A 23,509-nucleotide genomic window follows, 5' to 3' on the forward strand; every position below is an offset into this window, starting at 1 on the left:
ACAAGGCAAGCCCAAAGAGCATCAGCAACTCTTAGCAAAAAACAGGCTCTACTTGCCTCATTTTTCTTTATTCTTCCTACCCTGCATGGGTCTACTCTTGCTTAACGATGAGCCTTCCTGTGAAATCCCAGTGGGTGGAATTAGCTTCTAGCTATACCATGTTTCAGCTCCCACAGCTCCTCAGGGGCTCTTCCTTCCCCCTCTGCCTGCTCACCCTCTAAATTTTGAGTGTGGTTGCAGGAGAATGTGGACTTTTTTTAAATTTAACTTTTTAAATCCATGTCTCCAAGTAGGTTACAGTGCCACTTTATGACATTAGACAGCTCCCATACTGCAACCCTGATGAACCTGTGTGCAGCTGGTGGGAAGGGACTCCCTGCAGGTACAGCACTCTGTGCCATTTTCCATCAGTGAAGCTGTGCTGGTGTGCACTAGCAAGTGATGTGGTTCTTAAGTATCACCCACTTGATATTGCATCTACGAATAAACCTGAACTCCAGATCCCAAGTTCTCCCCTAGAGATCAGCAGACAGACTGCACCAGGCCTTTCTGGTGTTCAAACAGCTGCACAGTGGAATTTTCAGTAGCTCATTTCTTGGCTTCAGCTGGTTTATGCATTTACTAGATACAATAATTAGCTTCCTCCCTTCACAAGAAGATTCCAAAACAGATTTCAAAAAAACCCTTCAATCCCTCTGTAGTCAGTGTATCCAGTATTAATCCATTGAAGTACTGCATTATGTTCTACCAGAAGAATTAAACAGGAAAAGTGGGAAGCTCTCTTACCTGTAATTGACTGACTGGCCAATAGGAGTCAAGTGCTGGCAAATTGGAGGTGTAATTTCTCTTTAATTATGGCATTAAAAAAATTACATGATATACCTATTTAACATGCAAAGGAGTAAAATCAAAGCTAATAAGAATAAATTGTAAGAGAGGACATGTACAAAAACGTAGTAGCAATCCTTTTGTTTTTTATGACTGTGCTCTGCTGAAGAGAATACTGGCTGCTGCATCATTATATTGCCTGGAAAACTTCCCCAGCTCTAAGACCCTGCCAGCATGCAAAACTGCATTGCACAAATGCATGGCTACATTCAGAAATATCTGTTGAAACCCAGGTGGGTGCATAATCTTTTCATGCTGCACATGAAGTTTGTATCAATCCTCCTGAAGTTCAGTTGAAATGAATGCACACAAAGCCCAGTCACACCATTCTAGAGCTCAAATATGAACACAAATGAATGGATGAACCATGAATAGTTCTGCAAGCCTTCAGGTAAACTCATTTCAAAATGCATTTAAAAGAAAATACTGTGACCTCTGTGTTTAGACAATGGATTACAACCAACAGTATAAAATACCAGCAGTTCTGTTTAAGCCAATACAGCTACTAGTGCAAGACAGACAGTAGGAGTCCCATAAAGCACTGGCATCTGAGAAGAACATGTCACTGTCACCAGAAAACACAAATACACCCATGCTTTTTTTCTGGGGTAACATATTTATCACTCTAGAGACGTCTATTTTCTTTAGATTAACACCCTAACTGTTATTCCAAGTTGCTCAATTTCAAATCAGCTAGTCAGCACAAGAGTGTGGGCAAGGGGAAACAGGGTTTTATGGGGAAAGGGAAACAGGGAGGATTTCAAAGGCTGTTTGATCCCAAACCTAATAAACCCCAAAGAAGCTGTTCTGTAACTGCCCTAACCCAACCCAGAGCACTGCTGCCAGGAGAAGAGCAGGTCTGGCCTCTGCAGCCTCTGCATCCTGGTGCTAACTCAGGGAGCAGGAGGCAGATGCCAGCATCAGTAACCGAATTTTCTTTTCTGGCACTTGGAAACAGTAGCCAAACAACAACTACAGTTTTACCTGCAATTATATTTAAAAACAAGGAGCTTGCAATGGCTAGCAAAATTATCCTTTCAACATTTCCTCCTATGCTAACACAAGTTTAAATTTAAAACAGAACCTTCAGTCCCTGGAGAAAAGGTTCATTGAATTTATTATTTTTTAGTGTGTCATATAGGAAAACTTAAGAGGTACATGCTCAGATAGCAGTGACATGCAGCCCCAGAGACAGACAGATACAAACCACACTCACTCCCACACACTTGGTAAGTGCATCTGATTGCCCAGGAACCAGAAGCACAGTCAGCCATGACCCTGCACATGGAGTGAGCTGAGAGGGTGACAGAGTGCAAGTGTCACACACAGGTGATTTCTGCAGATGAGAACATTCATTGCCACAAGAAAGGCAGCACAGGCGAAAGACAGCTTACCTTTCTGAGCTGCTGGACTCCACCAAATATCCTCATCACTCCATCAATCTCCTGCTCCAGCCTCCTGGCCCAGTACTGCATACTGCAAGAGATGGAGGGAAAGAGAGAAAGAGAAAGGGAGAGAAAGAGAGAGAAAGAGTCAGAGCCCTGACACTGAGTAGATAAGCAAGGGATTGAAGGGAGAGGGAGGAAATCAGTGCCTCAGCTAAGTTCACTGCTCTCTCTCTGCAGCACGAAGGGCAGGGCAGAGTACCAGGAACACACTGCTTTGAGAATTACAGCTGGGCCAGGTTATAAACCTCAAGACTTCAAAATTTATGCACAAGGCACCACAGAGAGAAGAGGGGAGAAAAAGGAACAACAAAAACTGCAAGGCTTGAGGCTTTATTTTCTCCTTATATAAACATTTGCAGTAGATAATTATTTAAGCCCATAGTGATTAACAAGGTTGAAGTGCTGTGGAGTACAGAAAACAGCTTATTGCTTCAGCAGGGCTCTGTGGCAGAGAGCAAACCCCGAGCCATGGCAGGGCCAAAGGTGTCTTGTCCTAGTGCAGCAATGGATTATCACTGCAGCACCATGGGAGAGATCTGGGCACAGCCAGGAGCCAGGCACAGAGCAGAGTGCCCGAGGGCTCAGCTGCTTTGCACCTTCAGCAGAGCCCAACCTGTGCCAGGCACGGCTCTGCCAGGCCCACGGTGGGCAGAGGGCAGGGCTGGGAGCTGCCACTGGCACATCCTTCATCCTGTATGGAGAGGGAGCTGCCAGGCCTTCCAACAGGCACAGCCACCTTCCATGCACTCAGCCACACGGATTTCTGCCTACAGCAATAACACCAAGTTAAAAACAACAACAAATAAACCCTCTGCTAAATCCACAGAACTTGATAATTCTCCTTCTTTTAATGAGATTTCCTGGCTTCAGCTGCTGCCCAGGCAAATGTCAAATCTCCTGTCTGACCTGGAAAAGCAACACTCAATTGCCTGTGCACCACTTGGCACTGTCTTCAGTGCTTTTTTCACAGCAACAATTCTCTCTCAATGGATGCCACAAAAAGGAGGGAAGGAGCAGAAGGAGTAGAAGGTAAGGCCAGCAGCAGGGCAAAGTGCTGGTGGGAGGGAGCAGACCAGCTCGGGGAGGTTGTACTTTCGTTAGGTTCACCTAATGATTTCATTGTTCATGCAGAGACATCCCCCAGGCAGCCCACACACACTCCCCCACAACCCCCAAAGCATGGAGGGGCTCTCTCAGAGATCAAGGAGCAAAGAAACCCAAGTATTTTTCAGCTGGGCACTGGAGGACTCTGAATTACACAGCACAGCCCAAAAGCTGGGCAGAATTACCAAAGCAGACAGCTGCCCTGAGCTGAGGGGCAGAGCAGAGCTGAAGCATCACTTTTAAGGGTTGAGGGACCACCAGGCCAGAGGAAGGGCTGGTAGATAGATGTGTGTTACTGAGGCAAAATTCATGCCAGTCAATAACACACAGGGCTGTAGATGAAAACAAGACTTAATTGTGCAAGCCAAGCCTTCTCAGTTTTCCGATGTAACTTATGCTATTTCCCATCTTCCCACAGAAGCAATGCTTCCTCTTGTCCCCTGGAAGCGTGGCTGGGGAGAGGAAATCTAGGAAATGAGATGAGTGAAGACATCAACAACCCCCCTATTCTGCCAGAAGAGAAAGAGCAAAGCTTTCAGTGGGGCTACCAGTGTGAAGGTACCAGGTCACAGACAGAGCTGAGGGGAGGGTTGGGTTTGGGGGTTTTTGTTTCTTTTCCTTTTCCAGTCATTTTATCAAAGGTATATTCAGGTTACCCTGAGTATCAAAGTTCCCCACACATCTTCTAAAGCATTTTCACCAAAAAATATCCATTTTTACACAAGGCATTCACTTAAAAGAGCCTTGAAAAACCAAAATTGAATTTATTTTTCCCCTCCTCCAGTTTGTCCAGTGAACTGAAAAAAATCAATTATATGTTCATACTCAGCCACAGGTCTGAGAAACCCCACCGAGCACTTATGGAGCTGACACTTTTCTTTAACTTCCAGCTCTGTACCAGATCCTCGATTTCAGTGACACCTGCCTGTGTCAGCTCTCACCAGGAACACCTACACCACCACAGCAAGGAAAAATCACCTCCCATCTTGAGCTGCATCCATCAACATTAGCAACTGCTCCTATCTGCTTAAATGTCACGTATGGCCAAGCCTTCAGAAAGGATTAGTTGGAGAGGAAGACAGAAGCATCAATATTACTCTGTTGGCATATGCTAAAGAGACACTAAGAGCTCAGTTGAGCTGGGATTTACAATTAATTTAAATTTAGTCAGCAGATTTGTTTAAAAAAAATTGTTTTAACTTATTCCACCCCCTGCCTCCGCCCCAAGAAGTACTACTATTTTAGAGAAAAGTCACTGGGTTTTTCATTCATGAGAAAAGCTGCAGATCCCTTTAATTGTGCAGTCTTAGGATACCTGACTCTCATCTTACAGACCAGCAGTTTCCCAAAGAGTCCAGCTAAGCCTGGTGACATCAATATTAAAAAGAAATAAATACATGTATTACACTATTAAATTAAAAGGATAGCATTTTGGCATAGCTGACACCAGGTTTCTAGATTAAAAAAAAAAGTAAGAGCAGAAAGCAGAAGCAACTTTTTTTTTTTTTTTTTTTTTTTTTTTTATGTAGAATGGCTATCCAAGAACTTTTGCCAGTGGTATTAAAAATTCTTTTTTCTACCCAGGACATGCCTCACCCACATCAAAGCACTGGCAGAACTCTTGTCTGATGCATTACTGTGTCCCTCTATCCTGGTAATGTCCAAGACAGAAGCATGCAGAATGGGCCACATGCCAAAATTTGGAGGTTTCATCTCAGTTGTCATACACTGGGTTGAAAGTTACCATTAAAAAAATCCCATTAAACTAATGCACTTAAAATTTTATATAAGATGACTGTAGCAAGGCTGCAGAGGGTAAAGAAGCTGCTAGGCCATGATGAACATGGATATTCCTGTGTGCAGCATGTCTCCTGTGGAAGCTGTAAGCAATAAGACACGGCAGTCATTGCCTTCCTGGGCCATTACTGCACGCCTCAGGTGCAGTACAGGGCTTCAGGAGCAATAACTCCTTCAAACATGCTGCCAGGAGTGTGCCCTGCTGCTCCTGTGAAATGGCATTTACAAATACAGCATAAAGAACACAGCTGATGCACTGGCTGGGAAGCCACTGGCACGGCTGTGGTGGTACTCACGGAAAGGCACCAGGCTCCTTTATGAGCCATGTGCACAAACCTCCTAAAACCAAGCACCACTCTGGTGTCCACTGTAGTGAGGAAATACGGGCCAGGAGAAAACCTCAGAGCTCAAGAATTTGTGATGGCACTTAATAGCTCTGTGCCTGCAGGAACTGCATGGAAGGAGCCTGGACTATCCCCTGGCCTCTCTGTGGCAGTGACACGCCCAGCACATCTCACTCATCCCCATTGTCTCAGCTGGCTCTCCCGTTGCTGAGGAGTCTCCATAAGACTCTCCTAACCCAACAACTCTACAACTGTCATGTACACTTTCAGGATATCCATAAAAAATCTTTAGTATTGAAAAAAATGGTTGTTTCCTTCACCTGTATATATTACAGCCTCCAGTGAAACATTTGCAAGGGAGGTAACTCATTTTTGAAAATACAACACCATTTATCACTACCTCTCCAAAGAAAACTACAAAAATGTTAATTGGTTACATAATTTGCATATTTCATTTTTCTTACAGATGATATAAAGTAGGCTTTTAAAAAGAAGCAGATATTCAAAACTATATACTGTGTCAAGCAGAACACCAGGAGGCAAATCACCGCTGTTGTAGTTGGGGCCAAGAAGCAAAGCATCCCTTGTGTCCCAATCCTGCTCAGTGGGCACCTGTGCCTTGCTACTGGTCACAGCAGCCCTTTTTTAGGATTAGGGCATGTTCCATGCTTCAGGTCACCCAAGCAGTTGCAGAGACTTCTATGCATGTCCATGTTGGTATCTGAGGCTACACTACTGCTCCAGCTGTGTAGCTTCAGAAGAAAATGATAATTGCCTGGAAAGGCAGGAGGCAGGCTGTGCTTGGCCTGCATCCTCCCATACTTGTGCACACATCAGATGGCAACCCGAGAGTCCTGGTCTTCTGTACAGAAACTGGAGACACTCACAGAGAAGCCACCAGTGCAAGCCACAGCAGCTCAGCCCAAGGTCACTCTGTCCCTTGGTGGCTCTGGGTACATGGGACAGACCCCTCACTCATGAGCTGCAGTGACACCTCCTCATGGCCAACCTAGGGGTGGGCAAGGCAGTTACACAAACCACTAATGAGTATAAGCCTCATTGCAAGGCATCTCTCACTGGGAAAAGAGAAGCAAGAGGAAAGAAAATTAGTTTTCTGCTTGAGGACATTTTTTCCTTAAAAGAAGCCTTAGGAGATTGCTTGTTTGGCTGTGAACAGAAGAGGATGTTAGAAAGAAAAAAAATAAAACAGGAGAATTGGTCCTTTTCTTTTGTTGCCTTCCTGACCCCAAAAATAAGAGAGAGTCACAGAAACATAAAAGCACAAGAGGAGAAACTATTTGCTAAGTGGATCTACTGCCCCAAAGCTTATTGGGTTCTACAGAGTGTGTTCTGAACAAGTGTCTACACTTCACGCAGTGTGTTCAGCCAAGAATGCTTCACCCTGATTCATACGCTTTGGTTCAGTGCCCAAATATTGCTATTTAATAAGGTTATTAATTACTGTGTTGTCTAATTTTTGCTGTGCAGGAACTTCTTATAATTGGCTTATTCCTTCAAGATGCTTAATCCTTTAACTATAATAGCCTGTGTCAGTGCACACATGTGCACATGTGTGTGTGTGCAGGATATGCCCCCTCTGAGCTCTCTTACATACCTAGCCTGTAAAAAACCCACGTGAGCAAATATTTACCCATCAAGGAAATGCAAGTTGCCTTTTTTATTTTCCCCTGAAGATACAACTTAGAGAGAACACCTGTTTCCTTCCAAATAACTTACTGACCGTGCTTCCAGACATTATCAAGCTTCCCACATTGTCATTTTATGACTGTGTTTTAATTTAAAGTATGAGCCCAGGTGTTTATATAAAGGAAGGGTGGGAAAAAATTGCCTTCAGGACTAGTCTTTTCTTAATATTTATCAAGACATTATTCACCTCTACCATCTGGTCTTCTCTGCAATAACAAAGCATCTTTGACATTATTATAGGGAGGAAGGACAGGACAGATGAGTATTAGAACTATATCCTAAAGAAAAATCTTTTAAGAGACAGGAAAGGGATAGTCTGTCTACAATCACCTCTTTCATGACATTATTTTGTTCTCCTCAATTCAAACACTAACTTTCTGGGTCCGTTTCTGTATCCTATCTTCTGCTTATTTTTTCAATTTTTTTGCAGCAGGGTATGTCTTGCAAAAAACTGCACCTAAAAAAACCCCAAGTGACAAACTCCCTACCAGATCCATCTTGATCCCAGTTTGACATCCCATCATGTATTAAGATATAATAAAAAGGGTAACTGTGGAGTTTTCTCAACCTGCAGCATATATAAAGCTGAGTGAGGAGAAAATAAATCTGAGGGAAAAATTACACCAAAGAAATTGAGTTTCATTAACAGCTCTTGAGCATGAATATTTTTGTAGGTATCTGTGAGAAAACCAACAGTAACCACCGACTTGCAGAGGGTGATTGTAGAGGATGATCTTGTCCCCAATGAGTTGCAGCTGGACCAGTTGCTGAAGACTGGAGGCAGGCCTGATCTTGACAGGCTACACCTGTAATCAATAAGAACTAGTGCTATATAAGAGTAAGGAAAGAGGAGGGAGAGGAGTCAGATTACTACGAGGACCTGGAGAAGTCAGTGTGTAGAGGACCTGCCTGTGAGGAACATTAAGAAGGTAAGAAGCTCTGATAATATGAAATCCTTGTGCTATGATGATGATAGAACCTATGCTATCTAAGACAACACCAACTTGTCACCAGTGACATTTAGGATAATAAGAAAATTGTTCCTTAAATATGATTTCTCTATCAAAAACCAGAAGTATTACCCATTCAAGGTCTAACTCCACTTGAGAACAGAACAGCCAGTAGCTATTCAGTCAGTCACAGATATGCAGGATGGCAGGGGTTTCAAGAACTCCTCTTCCACCACTTTCTTACACTAAGACATCTAAATACCTGAGCCCTCTGCGTGAAGTGTTCTCTAATCTGTTCTTTAAATTCTCTGCTGAAGGTGAACCCACAGTACCTCTTCCCAGTTCCATTTTTCAGCACATGGTAAAAAAGTTTCCGTTTTATTCACCCTAAATCTCAATTTGCTCTTTCCACATATCCCACCTACAGCTGACACTGAAAAAAAAAACTCACAACAAGCTCCTAAGAACTGGAAGATCATAATTCTGTTGCATCCTTTAGAGTAGTAAAAGAAATAGGGAAACTCAGCTTTTCACAGCTTTCTCTATTTTGCACTGTTTTCTAAAACATTCATTCTTTTTGTTGCCCTTCTCTGGATTCTCTACAGTGTGCCTATATCTCCAAAGGCTCATGCCAAAAAGTGAGGTCAGGTACTCCAACAGAAGCCAAACCCAGTGCTGTATGAGGAAGAAGACATCACCTCCCCAGTCTTGTCCAAGAACCTACTGAACACTGAAGAATAAATGTGCCCTTCTGCTATGACAGCACTTGGCTGACTCAAAGTGATCCACAATAACTCTTGAGATCTTTTTTGCCACGCTGCTACCCAGACGGCTGTTCTTTATTCTGTATTTGTACATTTCATTTCTCCCTCATAAGTGCAGTACTTTGCATTTGTTTTCACTGAATTTCATTTTGCTGATATCCAGCTCGCCATTCAATTTTTCTAGATCATTTTGAATTCTGGTAATGCCTTTCAAAGTACATCCAACCCCTCCTAGCTCAGTGTCGCCTGCAAATTTTATAAGCATATTTCCTATTCCATTGCTTAAGTTATTAATGAAACTATTGAATAAAAGCAGGTCCAGGGCAGATCCCTGCAGGACCCCACTTGAAATGCCCTCCCAGTATGACAAAGAGCATGATAACTATTCTTTGAGAGCTTTGTGTCCAATCAAAATATCTTGAATTTCAAACTTTACAAAAAGCTGATTTGGAGTATTTGATATGCAAAGGAGCTGGAGGCCAAAGGATAATGCAGTGAATAATTTAAAGCCTAGGAGTAGATTTGAGGGAAATCTCAGTCTGTTGGTGGATGATTTGCCCACTGACAGAGGAAGAAGCCTCTGAATGTGTGAGCTGGTACATTTGCTTGGCAGCATTGGGAAAGGCCCCACACAGGCACTGATTTCTTCTGACCAAACATGCACACCTCTCACCAATACAGCAATGAAAAGTAAAAATGGCAAAGCAAGCACAGCAGGTAATTTTTTTGCAGACCACAGGGCAGAGGACAGCCTTTTGCCAAAAGGCCCTTCCAGCCTTGATCCCAGTACCCAACTCCAGGACCATAACAAACAAAATAAGCCAAAGGCAATGGCTATCAGCACTGGAGCAACACTGGTGACACCAGCAGTATCCTACCCACAACAAGGAACTGGTTTTTCAGAGCCCAACTAGGACAATGGTTAGCCTCCCTGCTTTTTTGAAAACTCTGCTCTCAGTTTACATCTGGGAACTCTGTTTCCATGGCACACTTGCTGATGTGCATCAGGAGCAAGAGCAGCCCGTGGCTTCTTTGCACCATCTTCGCACTCTCGTCGCACAGGATTAGAACTGGGCTCCTTATCTCAAAGCCTGTCACAAATCTAGACTTGAAACACAATGAATTAATAAATAAGTGAATAGGTGTCAGTTTTATGGAGCACATTACCAGCATAAATTTCACCCAGTGCAGCCACTTGTCATTTTCAGCACCCCTTGAGACCCCAATGGCTGATAACTCTTGCACGTCACTTTGCAACCCATTATACAGATGAAGTTTTATGATAAAACCTCCCTCCTCTCTGCCTCCTGTTTTACAGATGCAATCTGAGTGGAGGTTGAAGAGATCCCATCCCCCATGGCAAAGATAAGGTTACAGAGGGTAGGTCTTAGTAAGGATTTTGCAAGCTGCATGAATTATTAAAGTCCTTTATGATATAATGACAGACATATCAGGTTATTTGTTTATTCTGTGTATAATTCATGACTCTCTTGGGAACTTGACAGAAGTAAGATCGCTTGTTGCATCTTTTTGTTCATTCCAGTAAATCCTCATCACCAGATGGAAGGCTGAGCCACCCCTGAAGACAAAACTGCCACAACTTACAGAACCTATACCTGGGGCTGGAGATGGGAGAGCTTTTTATACAGCCCGGAGAAACACTGAAGCTGTCATCTGAGTATGTCAGGCTGGATGGCTGAAAGATGACAGTCTGGGCAGTGCTTCTCTATCAAGCCATCAGAACATTGCCCTCTAAAGCACTTTGAGTTGCCCTGTGCTCCTCCATCACTGCTGAGCAATAGTAGGACCATCCAAGCTGATGCAGGTTTTTATAAGACTTCAGGATGGTTCACAATCACCACCTCCTAGCTACTCAAATAGTGTGATACTGGACAAAGCAAAAAATTCCCCTTGTTTGGGTCATTTTTGTAGTCTTGTCAAGATATTGGGCAAAGCATGATAAAGAGGTGCCAAATCTTGATGGCTAGAACTGAGTTTTAAATACATACTTTGTAGTCATTTCTCAATTGCTAAGCATGCTGCTCAAAGGGTGAGGGAGAGGTGAAGCTGCAGCAGGAAAACAGGAAATGAAGGATTGACTGGAGCCCCTAGCAAGAAAGAGCTTCCCAACACTCAAGACTCTCCACCTGGTGATGTTTCTACTGCCAGGAGGAGTCAAGTCAACTCATGGAGAGTTGCAGCAAAACAAAGGTGGCCGAACTGCCAACAGCACAATGTAAACTCTTACTGGCCACCTGACACTAGAGAACTGCTTTCAGCACCCACCCTGCCCATGGCAGATTTCAGCTGATCAGAAACAAACTTGGCACAAATGATCAATCTGATCACTTAAAGACAACAAGGAGTTTGGTGGAGGACTACTGACTAGTCAGAACTCTGCTGAATTTGTGTCAACAGCTTCCCTGCTTACCAATAAAAGATGTCATTAAACTCTACCACAAAGACCTCCTGCTACCAGAAGCTATTTAGGAGCATCCATTGTCATTGCTTCAGCCTCAAACCATGTCAGTCCAAGTCTCCTAGGGTTTTTGGAGTAGCCTCTCACAGCACCATATGTAGCATTCTGCAGGGTTTTCTGGGCATCACTGTCACTCCATGTCTATCTAGTTAAACCCCCCACCTTAAACAAGCCCTCTCCACACCATCCCCCTACCTGAGAGTTCCTGGCTCCTAAGAGAGCATTGTAATCATTGTTATTATAAAGCACTTACTGATGCTCGTTTATTGCATCTCTCACCAGCCAAACACCCAGAACCCTGTTATTTCAAATGCAGTTGCCTTCATTTGCAGAAGCTCTTCATTGTATTAGTCCCTTTCAGGAATAAAAGAAAAAAGGGGTGGGGGTGGAGAGCATTAAAAAAAATAAATAGCAGTTTACTGCATTTTATACCATTACCTCACTACTTTGTGATACACATCTAAAAGCTCTTTGTAAGACCTTTCCTGCTGTAAGGTGGCATCCAGACAAGCTCTGAAGCAGACAGAGTGGAAGCATGGCCAGTTCAGTTTTGTCCCAGTACTTTGCATCACCCAGAGCATAGCAGCAACAGGGATGAAGCTGCCAACTTTCACAGGTCACCTCCTCTCTCCTTTTCCCCGTCCAACTGGGATGAAGACTGCTCCCTCCACAGGGAAAAAACATCTACATATCACTCTCAAAAGTAATACAAGTCTGTTCCTCTGAAAAGGGTACAAATCTGTATAAATGGAGGTGCCTGAACCACACTGGGAATACTCGGTGCTAAAGGATTTGCTGTACATGGAAAGGATGCTGATCTATCAGGCTCAGTTTCCCCATCTCCAACCACAGCCAGCTTTTCACACTGAAAACAATTCACCTCCTGTCCTGGAGGACCCCAGAAAAAGGAAACTCAACAGTAAACTCTCAAATCCTCCTAATATGTCCAACAATAATATCTTCCATCTTTTTCAGGAGGGGAGAATGGAACTATCAAGGTGAAGCAGTAGTCTGAAGACCAGACAGACTTTTGGGAGCAGAGTCAAAACTGCAGCTAAACCTCCTGATGCTAACTTTGATGTCTGCCCTTGGAAGACAGCACTAGAACACCAAAGCAAGAAACTCACCTATGGGTACCCCAGAGCAGGTTTGCTCCCAGCCCTCACACACAATATGCTCACATGTAACTGGAATTGAGGATGATGCAATAATTTTCTTTTCTGCTTTTCTACACGAGGATCAACATTAGACTCAAAAACTCCTGACATCCCAACACCCCATGAATAGAATGTCTTGGACACTTTCATGTAAGAGAGAAAAATCCCAGTCTCTAATGTGGTCCTCTCAATGGGGCCCGTGACATCACCAGCCCCTTTCTGTTCAGAATAATGACTTCTTCCACACACCAAGAGATTTGAAATTACCTGTGAAATATATTTCCCTAGGCACAGGCTCAAGAAGCATGTAAATTACTCAGCTTAATGGCCTCCAGTATTTCTCTCCAAGACACATATAGAGAGCAGGAAATGTTCAGATGATATCTCAGGTACCGTCCAAGGGGTTAAATGTCCAAGGGATGGTCAGGAGGTACAGCCCTACAGCTTGCCCAATAACTGGTCCCACTGGTGAGCACTTGCCACAAGGAGGCAATAAGCAAAAGATCCAATTCTAAATGAGTGCCTCATCAGCACAAAAATATAATTTTAAAGAGAGCATTTCTTGGGAAAGGTGCCTATCCATAATTCACATGGTACAAAGAGCCAATATAGGGCTTATGAGCAGAAGGCACCCATTTAATTTGGAGAAGTCCAGTGCTGAGCACTCAGCAGCAAAGCCTCTTGCCCTCTGACTGCACAGAGAACAGCACTGCCCAGGCTTTGATGTTCAGGCATTTGCCAGGGAACAGTGTCCTTCAGAGAAGCTTTTCATCCACAAGGACAGTTCCCATCCTCCCAACAGCAAAGAAAGGGACAGACACTTTCCCTGGAGTCCAAATCCTCCTACCCCTGTTTTCTGTTCTTGCATCTCAATATGATGTCTTGTTAGTACATAGTAGAACAAACATTTAACCCAAAACTAAGAGCGTGGATTCATTTAAAGGAACAGAGGAGGAGGGGTTCTGTGTTCTTGTTGCATTTTCTGCTCCAGCACTGACTTACTGGAGTCTCTGAAGCCTTCATTTCAGCAGCAAAAGGAGCAATAGGGAAATGCAAGTGCTGTTACTAAGCACGTGTGCAAAACCACAACAAGGAGTGGAAGATGGAGAGCAGGAGAAGATGCTCACAGTGCAATGGGGAGGGGATGGGAGGGGGAACAGTCCCAAGGGCATCATGAAAGAATTACCTGTCTCCCCAGGGAACAAGCCTGAGGCACACACGCTCTGCTCCTGATGCTTGCCAAGAATGACAGGTTGGTCACCTTTTAACACACTGTGGACAGAAAGTAGGCCAGAAGGTCAACTGGGGATATGAAAACACCTGGAAGATAGGCCTGGCAGTTGAAAAATGGGCCACAGTGCTCAGTGTAAACCTCCTCAGAGCAAAGGTGTAAGACAAGGTCTTTGCTGAGACTCTTTTAAAGTGAGAACCTGCCCTCATTCTCGGCCACAACCATCTTGCTAACCCACATACTGCCAGAAGCTGTGGTATCACAGCAAGATTAACACAGAAGCAGTTTTAACAAACAGCAATTTCCAAGCTAATTTCCTCACTCACAAGCGTGCCACTGAGGGCTGAAGTCCGTCTGGACCTCTCACAGCTATCTGTGCTCAGGATTAACTATACACCACTGCCAGTAATGCAAGCACTCTGCTACTCAGAAACTATTAGAAGATAAATATTAAACCTCAATATCATAGCAGTAGAAAAAAAAATGAGGAGGAATGTCATTGTAATAAATACTGTAACCAAGCCAAATGAGGAAGCAAGGTTAGTTTCATGTGGAAAATGAGACACAAAAAATAGAATATACTTGGAATAGTCCTCGCTTTGCTCATGGGACCTGGACTTCAGTGCAATGAGCATCACAAACTTCAGAGCAGTTCAACAAACTGATTCAGGACCGCAGGTTGGCAGCTGTAGGATGAAACAGGGCTCTGGCCACCAATTCCACCCAGCCCTGAAGCACCAGGCCTTGTACATGAATTCTTCATCTAACATAGATTGTTACATGGAGAAACTGCAGGTCCACACATTACTTGTGGCCCCAAGACAGGCCTCAGGTAATAATGCAGCTGGAGCATCTTACCTGCAGCCCAGGCAGGTGCCATTTCACCACACTGCAATCATTCTGATATTCCTCCATAAGAAGGACAGGTACATTTACTACACCTTTCCTTTCTGCAGCTGTTTGGTTTTCTCTGAAAGCAACTTCATGTGCAAGAGCCCTCACATTATCCAGTGAGATCTGAGAACAACAGGAATGGTACAAACACAGCAATAAGTAGATTTAATTAAGAATGAAAGTCAAGCATTATGCCAGCTACCATAAAAACACTCTATTTTTTTTCCTGGCAACTTGCTCTTCCACCAGCCAGCTGTGACTCCAGAGAACAGGATGGGGTCTGGCAGCCACTCCCCAATGGAAAGGTAACTGGCCATGCACTCAGCTGCCTGAGTCCCCAAATAAGTGACATTTATTAAGAGGCTCTTATGAAATAAAAAAGGCAAGGCTGCTTTCAGCACACATAATCACATTCATAAACTGCACAAACCAGCAGTGCTTTCAGCACAAAGATTCACTTGGAATAGCATCAAGAGGAGAAGGGCAGAAAAAGAAGATTTCCACACAGCAGTGTTGCCATAGGCAGTGCTCCATGCAGAGCACCAGCCTTGGGATGCATCCTCACCTCTGGCTGGGTAACACTGCCTGCTCCAGGAAACATGGCCCCAGTGAGGCTGGCATGAAGAGGGGCAAGAGGGGAAAAGGTAAGGGCAAGCTCAGCAGTGACAGTGCTGAAGTGAGACCTCATGTTAAAACGTGGCTGTCAGAGCCCTTTCCTACCCAGCTGCTATGTCCTCATGTCTGGGCAGGGAGCACAGGGAAGCAGGGGGAAAGTGAGGGTGTAAATTCTCCTGTGGAAGGAGCCACTTTGCATGAAAAAGAGCCCCAAGCACCTAGCAGACAGCTGAGGTGAGACAGAGCTGGTTAGATTTTTCTCTGCAGTAAAGACCAGATCACAACAAATAAACATAGCAAGGAGCAAGTGACACAGAAGGGCTCCATTTAGCCTTAAGATGATGGGTAAAAAGGTGGTATTGATGTCAGAAATGCCAACACAACATTTTTGCTGCTGGGTCAAACAGGCGGGCAGGTGCTAAATGGGGTTACTTGGAAACTGAGACCAAAGCATCAGCAGACAGTAGATGTGTTAGCTGCATTTCTTTTCTCCACCTCACCATAAAAATCCCACCAGAAGCAACCACAAGCATCACCATATTTTAAAGACAGAGACCTGAAAGTTTTCCTAGGCATAATCCCACAAGCATCATTACATCCGGGATGAATTTGTCCCAGTATCTTTAAAATTTTCTTGACAATTCTCAGCTTTTAAACCTACACAGCAGAGTACAGCATGCAAGACTTGACAACAGCAATTTTTTCTGCATTGTAACAAGCCTAACATCAGGAATGGCTCAATCAGAAATCCCACAGCACAGAGCAAAGGGGGGCATGAGAGCACCCCTACGCACAGAGAGGGTCCCTTTTGGTCTGTGCTCTTTGAAGTGCTGTTATTCTGTAGGAGGCAAAATAATGTCATCAGTTTGGTCACTGATCAACAATTATTAAGACTTTCCAGCCAACAAAAACAGAATAAATAAAAACTAAGAACTGCAAGAAGATAAAAATATTGATTTTTTTTTTTTTTCATACTCATGTAATCTACCCTCCTTCTCAGAGGAGGCAGGGGAGGAGGGGAAAGCAGAGGAGTGCCCAGGAAGCTTTGACGCATGTCTAGCTCACTGTCCTGAAACCCTTTTCAGCTTGCTGGCCTTGAATAATTAAATGCTTTTACTTCCACCCTTTTCTTCCCCTGGTGAAGAAATGACACACTGCTGCAGAAAGTCAACTTTCACCTGGGCAAGGGGCATTCCTCTCCCTGCAGAGGTACTGAAAGCACAAGAGCCCACACAATACTTCCCACACACACTGATCCCAAAAATGTGACACTACAGTGAACACTTAGCAGAGACCTCTAATTTACAGGACTACCTCAGACATGAGGAAATGGCACTTCAGCTCCTTCTGGGTCTACTGAGTTTGTTATGGAGCAATAAAAAGACGTTCAACCACTCACAGCGCAGAATCTGACTCAATCTGCAACACCTGATAAAGTTGAACATTAGGTGCTTTGCTTGGCTTAAGTCTGTCTCTATTTTGGTGTTCATGTTACAGCTGCGAAAAATCTGCCTGTAAAACCCACTATATGATAGAAATGCAAACAAAGCACTGCATTCATGATCCTCCCTGTTTCATACTGTACAGAAAGTGTTTATTAGCCACAATAGAAAGATATTACATGAAAATTATTTGATGCAAGAATTCAAATACAAGAATATCTCTGGTTCAACAGAAATTACCTCACTGAGAGCTTTATATATTTTTGAAGGGTAAGTAGCTTATACAAGGTTAGCTCTAAAAATTATTTAGATATATGCCCCTTGTTTTGCTTTCCTGTTTGGAGAATGAATGTGAACTCAGACTTTAGATATGGGATTCTTCTGGACTGCACAATATTAAGTGCTGCTGGAGAAGAAACAGAGCCTGACAGCAAACTGGCAGCTTGTGACAAAAGTTGCAGAACCCAGCTCTGTTATGAGTTGAGAGGCATTGGTATTTATAAGGAGAATCATATCCTCATTTGTCACTTCAGTGGAGATGGATACAATACTCTCCCAATTCTTTCTGCCAATTCGACCGTTCAAGGGCTGACTTTGTGCTTGCAAGGCCAAGAGGCTCAGAAGCCCAAAGGCACAGGGCAGGCTCTATGTACCAACAGATCAGGAGCACAGTGGCAGCCACACCATGAACCTGGCTGTGCCTGATGCAGCACTAACTTTTAGCACTGAAATGGTGTTGCAGCAGGGATTGAAGCAAGCCCACACACTGCTGCCAGGACTCTGACTCTGACTGCCCTCGCTCTCTGTGTTAGACAACACTGACTTAATGCTCCTGTGGACACACATGTTCCACGTTATCCTGAGCAAACCTCTCTGGTCAACAGCCACGTGCTCTGCACACTTCCAAGCCTCTCACTTGCTAAATACCACACAGAAAAGCCTGGCCAGGTCTGGCTTGAGTCTTCTTTTACTGGGACTCGGATAAGAAAACCTCACCAAAATTAGTATGTACTTTAACCAAACTACCCCTGCAAACAGCATTTCTACAGATGGGAAGCAGGCAGTTTTGGTGATGAGATTTTCACCCTGCTCTGTCCTTGTGTCTGTGCTCCCCATCCTTTCCGCCCCCCCCACCCTTCCCCAAAGCATAGGCTGCTTTCTAACACTGCACGGATTTTTGCTCCAATGCACAGCATGATCTAACTAATTCGCACTTCATTGCTCTGCACACCTCATCATTTGCACATGAAAACAGCAGTCTCTCTCTATCCCTCCACTTGCTGCCTATTTCTTCCTCCTCCTCCTCCATCCCCCACCTCCTGTACCTCCTCAGAACAACTCCACTACGGAAGCTGCAGTGAAGAGGCTCACATTACCAGGACTCCATTGCTTTTACAAAATTTACTAGTGTGCTGTGAAACCTCATAAATAATTCAAGATAGACAACCTTTGTCAGGTAAATGAACGTGCCTTTGTACTGCATCACTCGGGTTTTCTATCACAGCGATACTCACTGTAGGCACAACCCATATTGATTCAGGAATTCCCCAAGTGTCACTGTGGAAAAGGGCAGAACAGTTTTCACACCAGCAGAAGCCAAGGATACCCAAAGTCTATCCAGGGCTTCAGGGCACTCGGAACAGAAGCCCAGTGGTGCAGACATAGCTCCAGCCTAGTCCATAGAAAGCACAGCTCCATCCCCACTCTTCAAGGACAATGAAAGAAGGAACAAGGTCGACGGAGACAAGAGACATTCTTATTATAGAACTCCTTTTCATCGCAAGAACTTCAGGGATTCTGACATACACCAGAGCTAAAAATCATGTTGCATCCTGTATTTCTTGCGTTTAACTCTACGCACAATCAGTGGTGTCGCTGCACAAAGCGATAGGCAAACTCAACTGCTGTTTTGACAACTGTGCCCAAGGCTTTACCATCATTATTGACCTAGATGGTTTATATGGCATTTAGCACCCAATCTGATTGCTGTCAGCAATTATCTCCTCCGGAGTTCTCAGTCCCGACTAGACACGCGGGAGGAGAATTGATGCTGGTTCTCCTGAAAGGCAGTCTCACGCAGCCTTGGGAGCAGCTGTGCTTCACAACAGCTCCTGCCCCGTCCCCCACCAGACTGAGCAGCAGCTTCCGAGGAGGTGGCACAGTAGCCTAATCAAAAGCAAGGATAACGACCTTGTGATGAGTTAATGAATGGATACAGAAACCACAGACTGTGCACCCTTTGTCTGGCCTGACTGCGTTCAGATCCTTGTGTCTCCCGCCCTGCAGCCCTTTCACCCGTATCAAGCTCATCTGGTTAAATATCCCCATCACTCACACATCGGTCAATTCGAGAAACAATTTGCTTTACAGAGGAAGAATGAATCCTTTGGTCTGCATAAACACCTTTTAGTTCTCATTGTATTTATGACCAAAAGATAATGGCTGAGACAGAATGGGAAGGGTTGTAGGAAAACTGTCAAAGTAATGAAGAAAATCTACATGCATTCTGCAAAAGATCAAATAATTCAACCTGAAGAAAACCCTGCCAATAGCTTGTTGACAGAAACTGACTCTCCAGTAACAACAATTTGTACAACCCCATTCCCCATGCAACCCAGCAATAATAAACTCGAGGATGAAGGCTAGATTACAGGAACTGCTCAAAAACAACAAACTACTACCAACACCCCAGAGAGGAAAAATAATTTTGCTAACAAAACACATTTTGCTTTCAAGAGGCTCCTAGAAAAGTAAATACTGAAGCATTCAGATCCCCTCCTTTCTTACTGAATATTTCACTCAAGTATGTTGTTTGGTAATGACTTTTGCTTTTATTTCATCTCACTTGAGTATTTCATTGGGTGAAAAAACTGACTGGTACAGCGTGTGCACGTGTTCCATGTTGCTGCGTGCAGATGCCCCAGCACGCCCTCGAGAGCTGTTCTGATGGCTTTTGAAGTCAAACTCCAGGCAGCTCGGATAAACGTTCAGGTTTCCATTCAGACCCTCTGTAACCACCTTCAGCTTTTCAGGGGCTGCTGCACACACACACATACACACACACACAAACCCACACAAAGCTTCTTTACAACAAAGCTGCTGAACTCTGCCTGTCAAACACCAAGCAGGAGCCCAATTCTACCCTCAGGTCTATGTGCAGGAGCCTTATTGATTTCAGTGGGAACCCACACACTTTCTCAAGAGAATTTCAATTAACAATTTCTCAATGTATACAGTTGAAAACTCAAACTCCTGAAACCACAGTCTTGACGGGGATGAGTGCAGGCAGTTTACAGTGTTGAGGTGTCACAGGCAAGAAAGTAGCAATGCTCTGCTCTTTCTCTATGTGAGGACTGAGAAGGAAGCACTCAGAAATGGTGACAGGAATGGAGAAATTTATTTTTAAGTAGCAAGAAATATTGCAAATGGCCTTTAAAAAACATTTGCTCCTCTCTGTGAGACTCCTCTTTTACCTCTGGGAAGTTCAGGGTGCCTCTGCACACCTCAAAAGTGGTTTCTGCCACCAAGCACAGCCTGCACAGGGCTGTTGCAGGGACACTGGGGATTTCTGCCTCCACTGAGTACAAATTGTCACAGAGGCAGCTCAGCCCTCACAGGGACAGAGGGCCAGGATCTGTCAGTCACTCCTGGTGGTAGATTGCTCTCCCAGGGAGCTGTCTCTCTGCTTAGTGGAGCACAGCAGAAGACAAGCAACGCCATCTCCCAGCTTCTCTGCTCCTTTTCAGACAAGTTCCAATGCCAAGCATCAAAACCATAATTGGAAGAGATTTTCTGACTGCACAGCAGGTGGTCAGTAGAACAAGAGAAGGAGCTTCCTCTACATGGCATTCTGCAAACCCTAAAGCATCCAGTCCTAATAGAGTTATTTATTTCAAGCCCTGCTAGCCCAGATGTGCTAACACTACCAGCATCATTAACCTCATTTGGGGTGAAATGACAAGTACAAATCAAAATCTGCTACAAAGAAGCAACTAATTTGGAAGAGGCAGCCTCTGGCCCACCTTCCAGCGATGATGGGAAGATACTAAGCCTTGCTGCACTAAACAGGAGTCTTCACTGCTGTTTGACAGAAACAGGGGTAACACCTCCAGCTTGCTGCCCAAAACAACTGTCTACATCTGACAAGTGCTAAACCTGTTGGAAAAGCAGGACTGGACCATGAACACCACACTGGCACTTTCCCCTGCAGACACACCTTTCTCCTCTGCTGCCTGGTCAGAGATGCCCTGCAGAGCAGTGATGAAGCCAAGCAGACACGCAGCAATTCTGCACACACCTGCTTCCTCACAAGAAGCAAATGGCTCTCCACCCTCTAGCAGATGGCAATTTTCTTTCAAGTCCAAGTGACTAAAAGCCTTGCTGGAAAGTGAGGAGGGGGTTTGTTCTGCTCCCCAGTGGCAGCACTGGCAGCCACATTCCCCAGCACTGACGAGCACGATCTCCACTAACCTGAGGCAATGGCAACCCAGGTACTGGACTTCCCTGACTGGCCAGGCTTTCAATTATCTCATACCAAACTGCTCAGAAATTCAAGCAGAGGTTGTTACCATGCTGCCACAGGAATCCCTCTGTGTACTATTGAAAAGAAAAATTAACTGCAACCAACAGCCTTCCTTTCCACAGCCATTAATCCCGTTGCCCACACAGATGCACGTTCTTGTACGTGACCATTCCTAAAAGGAGCCTTGTCAGTCAGTGGCCATCACCTAACAAGCCTGCCCCAATGGGTTTGTTCCAATCTGCGATTTTGCTTTTTAAATCTCAATGAGAAATTCCCCTTTGGACAACTGGCTGAGCCGAGCTTTCCTTAGCTCAGCATAAGATGATTAAAACCATGCTACCCGGGAGGAGAGAGATAATGTAGAACACCAGCGATTTATCAGGGACAGAACCAAGAATCAACACATTGACAATAATTAATACAATTGTAAACAAAAATAAAAACAAAAATATTCTTTATTTTCTTCCTTCCCCCCTTTAGACAAGATATCCTAATCATTCAGTGTGCTGCTTGCCAGAATGAAACAGTTCTGGGGCTGCTTAATAAAGCAGCCTCATTTTTGAGAGTCCTGTAGTAAAAGATGACTTCAGTGATTTATAGAGAAAAATTCTAAAGACAAACATGTTTCTAATCAATGCTCTGAATCATTCACAAGGGTGCATTGTCCAAAGTAGGAGAAAATTAGCTGGTAATGGGAAGAATTCAGCAGCACATCTCATCAGCTCAACTTGGTCCCGGTAAATCTGCCCAAAAAATGTAAGTTATATCCAGCCTCTTTAAAATCAAGAAGGATGCAAACAGGTAACTACTGGGGAGAACAGTCAACTACAGGGGATTGTTCAAGCCTTGGTGCCAGTTACCATCGCACGCTTTACTCCCAAAAAGTATTTCCTTCCCAAGAGACAAATAATCACAGCAGCCCCAGGGCAGAGCTCACCAGGCATTTCAGCCCACAGGTTCCAGCATTAACCTAGTGCCCAGCAATTGTGCATCATCATTAAATATCCATTCGTCACTCCTCTCTTCTCTGGGTTCACAGAACAGGTCATGAGGGGAACCAAACAAGGAGAAAGGTATCAGGTCAGGTTGAGGTCTTGCATCCCTTATGTGTCTCTTCTCCATATGCAGCCAGACAGCATTGATTCCCACCAGAGGCGCACACACACACAATTAGTGGCCTCTTCAGGATCATTCCTCTGTATTTGTAAGAAATTATGGATCTTTGTCAGCAGCTTCAGTTTTCGCTTATCTTGCCTCACTCAGTGCAGGATCAGGCCCACTCTGATAAAACCTCAGATAAGAGAGCACAGAGCTAACAAAATCTATTCCAGCAAACCCCTACAAATTAATTGGAATAAAACCGCTTTGGTTAAAAAGCTGGCATGGTTTATTAGAATAACACAGATCATAAGGTGAGGGAATGCAAGCACATTATTTACAACTTATAAGCCTTTTTATGTCTCTCTCATAGAAGAACCTTCTTATAAAACTTTCTGCTGCTAGAAAGAAAACACAGCTTTGACTCACAAACTGGTACCCAAAAGAAATTTATTCTATAAATTGATACTGCGTTCTGAACTTAATAAGTGAATGCAACAACTTGCAATCCATGAAAGCTCCTGAAATATCAAAAACATCCCACAAACTTGAGCTGTGCTTCATCATGTACAGAATCCCCTTCGCTTCTTTAGGTATTCTCATGGAAGCAGAGATCGTTCATGGCAGAGCAAGGCTGGATCAGGCCATAAGGCTGTGGTACTTGGAAGAGAACTGGCACGTTCCCTTTCCTCTCCTCCCCCTGTAGGTAGACATTTCTCAGGGTCTTATTCTGAAGAATTTCTGTATTTACGTGACAGCAAGAAAAGGGAACCCATCGGCTCCCAAAGGTCAAAGATGTTTAAAAAGATGAATACATGCCCCAAAAGAATCCAGAAAGGATCTGTCGGAATGAGAAGGATTTTGGAATAAGCAATCATGCCTTTGGTGAAGGCAGCTATTAACACAGTAAGCTACAGCTCTCCCAAATAAACAACACTGTTTCTTCTGCCGATAAGCCTTCTTTTCAGAAGGCCTGACTACACGCTTGCAAAAATGTACTTTGAGATCAAAGACACTAATCTAAAAGGCTTTCAAAACTACTTCCTATGACATATATATCAGAAATGTA

General features: G+C 44.1%; 1 protein-coding gene across 3 annotated transcripts in view; it reads right to left on the reverse strand.

Moving 5' to 3' along the window:
* Positions 1–23,509, reverse strand: part of CACNA2D2 (calcium voltage-gated channel auxiliary subunit alpha2delta 2) — a 211,223-nt gene that overhangs the window by 186,559 nt on the left and 1,155 nt on the right. For all 3 annotated transcript variants that reach the window (XR_007778670.1, XR_007778671.1, XM_050979402.1), the window contains exon 2: positions 2,283–2,364. Coding sequence is in view for 1 of the 3 variants with exons in the window: in XM_050979402.1 (XP_050835359.1) it covers positions 2,283–2,364 (82 nt within the window). In the remaining 2 variants the exon portion in view is untranslated. The remainder of the gene's footprint in view (positions 1–2,282; positions 2,365–23,509) is intronic.

Source organism: Serinus canaria, chromosome 12, assembly GCF_022539315.1.
Source record: "Serinus canaria isolate serCan28SL12 chromosome 12, serCan2020, whole genome shotgun sequence".
Lineage (NCBI taxonomy): Eukaryota > Metazoa > Chordata > Aves > Passeriformes > Fringillidae > Serinus > Serinus canaria.